At 33.8% G+C, this 9,608-nt stretch overlaps 1 protein-coding gene across 1 annotated transcript; it reads right to left on the bottom strand.

The window, feature by feature from the left end:
- Positions 1–4,952: 4,952 nt before the first annotated feature.
- LOC134254248 (uncharacterized) lies at positions 4,953–7,113 on the bottom strand. Its single transcript, XM_062736792.1, has 2 exons — positions 6,807–7,113; positions 4,953–5,518 (listed from the first exon to the last, which is right to left on the bottom strand). The coding sequence occupies exons 1-2, from the start codon at positions 7,111–7,113 to the stop codon at positions 4,953–4,955; spliced, it is 873 nt and encodes a 290-aa protein (XP_062592776.1).
- Positions 7,114–9,608: the final 2,495 nt, after the last annotated feature.

Raw genomic sequence — 9,608 nt, 5'->3', positions numbered from 1 at the left:
CAACTTATATCAACATCAGTGTACATGTCATGTTTAGGGAAAATCTACCGCCCAAGTATTTTTCAGAAACTGTTCTATCATTTACCTGTTGCATATTTTAGATCAGTGGTTGCGCTCTATATTGAATATAAAAAATAGCTTTGAAAAATTGGCCGTTTTATAGACTCTTTCAGATTATGAGGAAACTAACGCATTTCGTGGCGTCATAATGCATTGGCTGGTCAGAAAATTGAGTCGTTTTTGATAGACACAATGCAAGCAATCATCAAAGATCTAAGTGATATTCAATGCATTGGTAACTAAAACTAGGTAGTTTAAGTTTTTCAGAAATTTACAGGGCAAAAATAGACAAAGATGAACCTTGTTCTTTCTATGTTTTAAATTTCAAGATCTTAGGTCCTTTATCTTTTACTTTTTCTGTCCTAACATTTTTATTACCTCTTCTGATAGAGCGTCACGTTATCTAATGTCAAAGAAACACGGTTACTACCTATTAGTTAAAAGATCGTTTTAAAAAATCAGATATTTAACATTGTAAAAAATATTTTCATTCAGTGATTTCTTAATTCTGTTAAGTTGTATTTTAAATGAAAAAGAATAATCTGAAAAAAGTACATATGCTTTGTTTTTTATGATGCGCGAAATATTGTTTAACGGAAACCCATTCGGCCCCCTCAGGTCTCCTCCAGAGAAAAAAAAATTGTATCACATGCTACATGTCCTCAACTTAAAAGATAACATCAAAACTCATCAATTTACTTGAAAATCATTCCAATATCGTTATAATAAACTAATGTTGTTATGACAGAGGTAATATATATTTTTTCTAGTCTTTTAGAAAATAGCTAAAGAAACTCTGTGTGCGGAAACTATGAGGAAGCGAAATCAAAAGATTTCGGTAAATGAAAGTTTTTATGCATTGTCCTAATCAAATGAACTGGTGATTGCATGCCTTTAGTTAAGCAGTATCGGAATTCATGATAATTGCTTTTTTATTAAACTCAACATAAAGAGTGTTAAAACTATTGCGATATTGAGTTAATATTTACGTATTAATCAGTGAGGGACTATTTTTTGAATAGAGTTTTGCATTATCATATGATAACACAACTTCGATAAAATGGCTATCCGTCGACGTAAAACAACAAAATTATAAATGATGAAAGCTACATTTATTTCAAATCAGACCTGAAAATTTCAATTCAACATGATTTATACTTTTCAAAATATCGGATTATATACAACGTGCGATTATGGTAGTCGCCGCAGCTAAATAACGTCATATGACGGATACGCGCCGTCATACATTTAAACGCTTCCCTTCGTTTCATTAAAAAAATATTTGAGATTTGATATCCACGAACACGTTCACAAATTTCACTTTCTTACCCTTATTTCCCATCGTACACTCATTTTTTCATAATTAATTCTGTAAAAAGTCATTGAACAGTAGTAAAAGACTACTTTAAAATTTCACATATGGCTCTATCCGTCTGTCTATTTGACAACGTCACGCACCATTGAACATTTCCGTCCGCCCTCCCATCTTTCGGTTTTCTTGTCATCTGCTGAGCATTTAATGACCCATCACCCACCGAAAATCGTTGAAACCATCTAAACACGTCTCTTATTTACATTCTTTCCTCCAAAAGTCTGGTGAATCAGTTCGTAACTGTCTCTACTGGCGATTTCTCCATTTTGAAGCAAAAATGCATTACAGTTTGTTTTGGCTTTTTTGTCCATTTTGACATTTCCTTTTTTCAACATGTTCAATACACCGGAATAAATCAACTATGTTTTTAAAAAAACAATTGGCAGTGATGTCGTATAATTTTCAATTTAAGACTAGAAAATAATGTAAATTTTGGTCTTTTAAAGTATTTTGCGTTTAGGGCTTTTAAAAGATGCTTTTTAAGTGTTTGTCTGTTTCATACTTAAAAAAGTACACTTTAATTTGTCGCGTTTGGTTTTGACGCGGCGACACCCCCTATCTTATATGTTTTAAACATCTATAAAATAAATTCAGTTAAACATTATTGAATGAAAAATTAAAGTTTAATTTAATTTATATTTGTGCATCTTTTGGTATATAATATTTGATAATATGACGCCAAATATAAAAGATATGGACACTGTGACATTACTTTTGGATCAACCCTCGTAGTTGTAAATGTTATGCAAATATTCCATAAATATCTTGAAATGAGCAAATGTAGCCGCATAGATATACAATTTTGGTCATATGCGGCTGAAATTAACCTTTTTTCATAAATAACTTGGAAGATCATGCCAATGAACCCCAGTTCTCACGAATTGAGCAAATGCAGCCGCATGAAAATAAACTTTTTTAATATGTGGTTGAAATTAAACTTTTTTTCCCAACATTCTTGGAAATAATGCTCATGAAACCCAATTGACATGACATGAACAAATGCAGCCGTATAATGAGTACATGTAATCTGCATGTAGAGTGTATAGCTGGGTAAATAAAGATATGCAGTAGTAGAAGATCCTGTAACAAAAATAAACACAGAAGACAGTAATTAATGGCAAACACAGTTATTTTGTCTCCTGCTTTATTTCTATCGTCAAAAAAAAGGAATCTCTCATGAGCTATGGTCTGTGTCCATGGATCCTGGAGGTTGTGTGGTAGGCAGTTTGCCTATCATATTTCCTCATCTTCTGTAAAACTCAGACTTGCAGAGTTGAAAAATGGGGAACTTTCTTATCATGTCTATCACAGCGTCATCACAGTCGCCATTCCGGAGAGCTCCTTACTTCTTATTATATTTCGGTGGAAAAATATTGGTGCTGCTTCCTCTCTGCATCTCTTCTTCATTTTGTAGACAAAGGATTGTGCTGCCAAACCAATGAAATCCCCTTCATGATTGTGAGGCCGAACAAAAGACAGAAAGATGTCGTTCTCTTTTGCGAATGTTGGTCTCCAATCTCTAATATGTTTTGGTCGTTGCATATTGTCCTCACTGAATAACTGTATCAACCACGAAGGAAATAAAATCATTCTTTGTCTTCTATAGCTATTAAGAAGTTGACTTGCACCTGTACATAAACCATTTTCTTCTATCTTTTTTTTTTGTATAATGATTTTTTTAAATGAAAACATTTTAAATCGCAAAATTTGCTTACTTGTAATTCTGTAAATTATTGATGATATTTATACTTTTTTGGCTTATATTTTAAAAAAAACAAATGCAGGTTAAACTCTTACGTATAAATATACATTCAGTTTATAAAGTAATGGCAAGCTTAACTTGTGTATCGTTAACGTAATAAAAGCGATTTATGCACAGTATAACTATAAACACATCCATTTTCAGTGAATATACATAATAAGTACCCTTAGTACTGTCCCAAGCTTCCCATTTGCCTTTATTAACCTTTTTTTGGCTTGTCCATTCCAAAGGTGGTCAGGTTGTTTGGTCCTTCCTTTCTTCAATCGTTTTACTCAAAGCCTATTACATGTAACACTACACCTATATTAAACTATGTAAAACTTTAACGCCTGCCTTAAACCAAGGGGTCAAGATTGGAACAAACTTGAATTTACACTACCTGATAATACTTCTTTTATAATATGACTTATCATCGTTTTGTATTCTAGAGAAAACAATTTTTAAAGACATTTCCTTTATATTATATTTTGAAAATAAACTCCGAAAGGGCTGCACAAGAGTTGGAATGGACTAGGTATAAGGTCTTGATATTTATCTTTCACGTGTATATCTATTATTATAAATAAATTAAATGTCTACTTTCATTTTAGATGAACAGCCTCAAATTAGCCAAAAAAAAAGAGAATGGTGTTTGGCAGATCTAGGATCTTGTATTTTTAAATGAAAAAGACATCAAGCAAGCGTTCAATTATTTCTGAAAACATCATTGCTGAATTATTCAATAAAAACTAGATTTAGGCAATATAAAAACAAAAAAGGCAAGTTTCTATAATTGAGTAATGAATGATTATTTTTTTTTATTTTATACGATATAAAATGGTTTGGGGCAGTTTACGCTTTTTTATAAACCGCTTCGCGGTTTATAAAGCGTAAACTGCCCCAAACCATTTTATATCGTATAAAATTAAAAAAAAAATAATCCATTCCTTATAATTTAATTTCTAACACTAAATGTTTCAAAATAACAAATTTTATTTCGTAAAAATAATACAATTTTAAATGTAACCGCGGAAGAATACGTCATCCTAGTAACGAGATGATCTAGAGATCAACAGCTTCAATCCACCCAATCGACGGCCATTTTTTCGGAAGTCAACAACACAAGCTCTGTGGTGTAAGTTATCTACTTGGATGTAAAATTAAAGACACATCGATGAAAAGCAAAATTTGATATGAATCCAGAGGAGAATGTTGATGACTGGAAAGCAATCGGTATTTCTGCTGATGTTGTTATTGGAGCGGAGACGTCAATATGTTTACATGTGACGGCATGATTATGGCTGGATTCTGTAACCTGAACAGTGTCATTTCTATCCGTTTGTGGGACGATCAGATTGGATAAAGCTCTACTCATCGACTTCTTCTGGTAAGTAGCACATTCTCGGCTATAACTCCTTACAGAGGATTCGTTATTATGGCCACTCATGTGCATTATGTGTCGCACTTCGAATCCTGCATCGTTCATGCCTTGTATGGAGGTTGCACGTAAGCTGTGTGCAGTGTAAGAATTTTCACATTTTGCGTTTTTACAAATATCAGCCATAAAACGTGTGAATTGGTATTTTTTGATAGGAACATTAGTGTACCAAATTTCCTCTGTAGTTGGAGAGGATAACACTTCTTTTGAACATCTGTTAAAAAGAAATGTTGCAGTAGGGTCCATCTTTGAGAGGTATTGTTTTAAAGAGTTGACTAGACAGTGTTCCCTAGCATTTGGTACTACATACATTCTTTTTTCCTTAGGGGTTTCAGACACATCTATGCCCCCTTGCCAGTTTTTTTTTGCTTAGTGTCATGAGACAAAACAGCGTATTCGTGTCCATTTTCATCGAAGTGAAACTCAAATAAGTTGACCTTTAGTTGCTCGTGAAACTCGAGTCCCCTGCTGACAAACTGAATGGCGATTAAAAACCAGATGCGGAATCTTAAAGACACAGAAGTTGAATCTCCATAAAGGTATGCTGAAATTTTATCAAGATCATTTTTAGGAATAACAGCCTTGTGCTTTGTTGGTCGGGAGAGTCCTTCTTGTAAATTATTTTTTAGTTTTCCGTCTAAGACATTATTGCTACCCCTAAATTCTCTGTCACGCACTATGTCAAACTGACGTCCTATGTCGTGAACATGGCGATTAATTGCTGATCTTATGCTCTTGTATGTATTACTGTGGTATTCTGTTGATTGTTCTTTTGTCATATATTGTGACCTTTTTTCATTGGGTTTAGGTGTAGCCTCTGCATAAAATTTTTCAAGTCTATTATTCAGCTCAGTAGGGGAAATATTATGGATATCAGTTGGCAGTCCCAAAGCTTCAACACTCCATTCTACAAAAAAGGGGGACCTTTTTAGCCCACCTGAGCTGAAGGCTCAAGTGAGCTTTTCTGATCACATTTTGTCCGTCTGTCTGTCTGTCTGTCTTTCCGTCTGTCTGTCTGTCTGTCCGTCTGTAAACTTTTCACATTTTCGACTTCTTCTCAAGAACCACTGGGCCAATTTCGACCAAACTTGGTACAAAGCATGCTTGGGGGAAGGGAAATTTAAATTATCAAAATGAAGGGACATATCCCCTTGCAAGGGGGGATAATCAAGAAAAGACAAAAATAGGGTGGGGTCATTAAAAAATCTTCTTCTCAAGAACCACTGGGCCATTCAAGCTGAAACTTATGTGGAAGCATCCTGGGGTAGTGTAAATTCTAAATTGTTCAAATCATGACCCCCGGGGGAAGGGCGGGGCCATAATAGGGAATCAAAGTTTTACATAGAAATATATAGGAAAAATGTTTGAAAATCTTCTTCTCAAGAACCACTGGGCCAGAAAAGCTGAAACTTATATGGAAGCATCCTGGTATAGTGTAGATTCTAAATTGTTCAAATCATGACCCCAGGGGGAAGGGCGGGGCCACAATGGGGAATCAAAGTTTTACATAGAAATATATAGGAAAAATCTTTGAAAATCTTCTTCTCAAGAACCACTGGGCCAGAAAAGCTGAAACCTTTGTGGAAGCATCCTGGTATAATGTAGATTCTGTGGAATCAAAGTTTTATATAGAAATATATATAGGAAAAATCTTTGAAAATCTTCTCAAGAACCATTGGGCCAGAAAAAGTGAAGCTTATGTGGAAGCATTCTGGGCTAGTGTAAATTCTAAATTGTAGGAATCATGACCCCCGGGGGAAGGGCGGGACCATTATAGGGAATCAAAGTTTTACATAGAAATATATAGGAAAAGTCTTTGGAAATCTTCTTTTCAGGAACCACTGGGCCAAAAAAGCTGAAACATATGTGCCCATGGAAGGATCATGGGGTAGTGTAGATTTCAAAATGTCTAAATTATGATCAGTGGGGTAGGGTGGGGATGCATTATGTATAACAAGGGTGAAATCTGGTAAAGAACAGAATGGTCAAAACTTCTCAGGTGAGCGATGTGGCCCATGGGCCTCTTGTTTTATTATCAATTTATCAAGTTATACTTCATATAAATCCAGATAGCTTAATGGTAAAGCAACCATGCAATTTGTGTGGGGAATGTGGGTTTAAGTCCCAATCTGGATATTAAAAATGTTGTTGACTTGAAATAATTTACATTTATAATAGTTAAAACATGCATTTACCTTGAAACAAATTTATTCCCCACTTTGTATTAAACTTTGTAGCTTTTGACTGCCTTCTTTCTTTCAATTCTTGAAGCTCTGTTTCATTAACAGTTTTGAATCTTTTTTTCCTGCAGTCTGAGTCTGGGTCTCTTAGCATGGTTTCCTCTGTTTTTATAGGATTTAAAACCATTTTCATCTCTTCCTCAGATTCCTTTCTAGATGTTGATACATCAAGTTCCCAATCAAAGATTTGATGAAGGGTTTCCCAATCAATTTCTTCAATTTCAACATTTTCTCCTACCCCCAGCATGTCAAAATCTGCCATTGTGCAGACGACAAAATATCACAACTCATATAGTTCCATCTTATTAGTGCCTTGACTATTGATTTACATAATAATTGTGTAATTTACTTTAAGATGGCACAATAAGAAAAATGAAAAGAATTTCTTTAAAAATTTTTATTATTTTTCATAAAATGATTAACATTTTACTATAAACCCTAATGTAAACAGGACGTTATGGTAAAAAGTAGTTCCGGCTCACTGTTGCTAAGGGGGCGTGGCTCTATACCTACATTCTTTATACTTTATAAAACACAGTCATGTGACTGTCTAGTCCAATCAAATTACACTATTAAGACTAAATTAAATTATTCTCAGATGACATCAAAATCGGGGTTCAAAAGATCAATATGAATGTGCATGAAACTGATTGTAAAGCCATTCATAACACGACGAGTTATCTTTATGAATATATAGACCTATATATCGAAAGAAAGTTAAGATAATGAGTTTTCAATTTATAGTGATTGTTGGGTTATGAGTATTTCTTTGAATATATAAATAAATGATGTTCATTTTGATTTTTTTTCAAATTTCAAAAAATGTGTGGTTTCATCAATTAACATTTTGCTGGTTTTCGAGCCAAATATGTTTAATAGATGTAATTGAAATAAAAGTTCTTACATATAAAGAGAAAATGTGAATCAACACCCTCAGTGCCCCTATGATATGCAACATATAGTACAAAAGATATAACAATATATGGATAAGAATCAACAGAATCAGAGTTTTAAAAACTTCTTATTTCTATTTTTAAAAGTTAATAATATCAAAAAATTATGCATCAGCATTATTTGAACATATGCACCACATACACTATTTGGAATGGTTAAATGTCATATGTATAAGGATATGGAAATAACGAACAGTATTCAATCTCAACGTCCATTAAACAAATATACAAAACAAGAGCAGAGCAAACACGGACCTCCGAAACATCAGAGGTGGGATCAGGTGCCATGGAGGAGTGAGCATCCCCTGCTGACCGGTCACACCCGCCGTGTGCTCATTGTCATAATCAGGAAATAACGGAAAAAATCCGTAGTCAATTCAGTGTATAAATAATGGACTAACAATTGGTATGAAAAACGTCAGTCAGCATTTCATTCAATGATAAATTGTATTTGCTGACAAGGTCATTGTATCGACCATAGAATTTACGAAATGATGACTTTAAACGAGACTGTTGATATTCTTGTTTCATCAACTTGCTTGTCAATAATTTACCTCGTTTAAGAAATTGTTCATACGTAGAGCATGCTCTTGCGTATCGAATCAACTGAGATATAAATACTCCGTATGCAGGTGATGAAGGTATATTGCTGCATAAGTAAGGGAAGTTGACGATAGAAAGGTTAAAGTCATCACGTTTATCATATAGCTTGGTTGTTAGATTACCATTTGTGTCCTTTTCAAGTAAAATATCCAAGTATGAAGCAGATGTGTTGGACTCTGTGGTATCTTTTATCTCAAGCTCACCAGGATATATCGTGTCGACGTAGGAATGGAAATTATCATTATTAATTGACAATACGTCGTCGATATATCTAAATGTCGAGTTGAAGGCCACAGCAAGTGTTTTTTTCTTTTCACGCAAAAGATTTTGCATAAATTCTGCTTCATATGAATATAAAAATAAGTCTGCTAATAACGGAGCGCAATTTGTACCCATGGGAATTCCAATAGATTGTTGGAAAACCTGGTCTCCAAAAACCACATAGATATTGTCAATCAGAAACTCAAGCATCTTCTTGATGTCAACTTCAGAGTACTTATGTGTACAATCAGAATTTGTTTTAACAAAATAATTTTTCAAATGACCAATGACGAGGTAAGTAAACTTACGAGTTCCATTTTTGTTGAAGAAGCAGCTGTCAATGATATCAAAAAGCCTGGATTTTAATTTGTCGTGCGGAATTGTTGTGTATAAAGTTGAGAAGTCGTAAGTTTTAATGCTGTTGATTTTTGTAAAGTCTTGTGATTTCATTCATTTGATTCAATGACCTTTGAGCTAACGGGTTTTTATTCACAAATTAAGTGTTAAAAAAAACTTAACCACACAGCAGACCTTGATTATTTTTTGAACAGGAAATGTTAACCAATGCATCAAATTCTCCTCAATACATAGCTTTCAAATATAAACTCATTGGGTTGTAATTTAATTACTCTTCCTTCTGACTAGGATTGCTTGTTATCATAAGCGTCACACTATCTTTAATTGAACTTAGTATCCTTTATTTAAAGGTGTTTAATTTCATCTTTAGGTCTGTAGGACATGAAGGAGTTGCAAATACTACAGAAACCGTGTTAACTGCAGTGAACATTTGGACTTTTAAAAATAAATACTTACTTGTTTGGAGACATCCTTTTGCAAAGTTGCAAGAAATATCATCACACGAACAAAATAGTTGACAATTTATGCCATAGCTAGAATACAAACATTTGTTGATACAGTTTGGTCCAAAATAGCCACTTGG

This window comes from Saccostrea cucullata, unplaced genomic scaffold, assembly GCF_032062105.1.
Source record: "Saccostrea cucullata isolate Sc308-1 unplaced genomic scaffold, CSIRO_AGI_Scuc_v1 ctg1458, whole genome shotgun sequence".
Classification (NCBI taxonomy): domain Eukaryota; kingdom Metazoa; phylum Mollusca; class Bivalvia; order Ostreida; family Ostreidae; genus Saccostrea; species Saccostrea cuccullata.
Note: the sequence above shows the minus strand (reverse complement) of the source record. Positions and strands in the feature narration are given on the sequence as shown.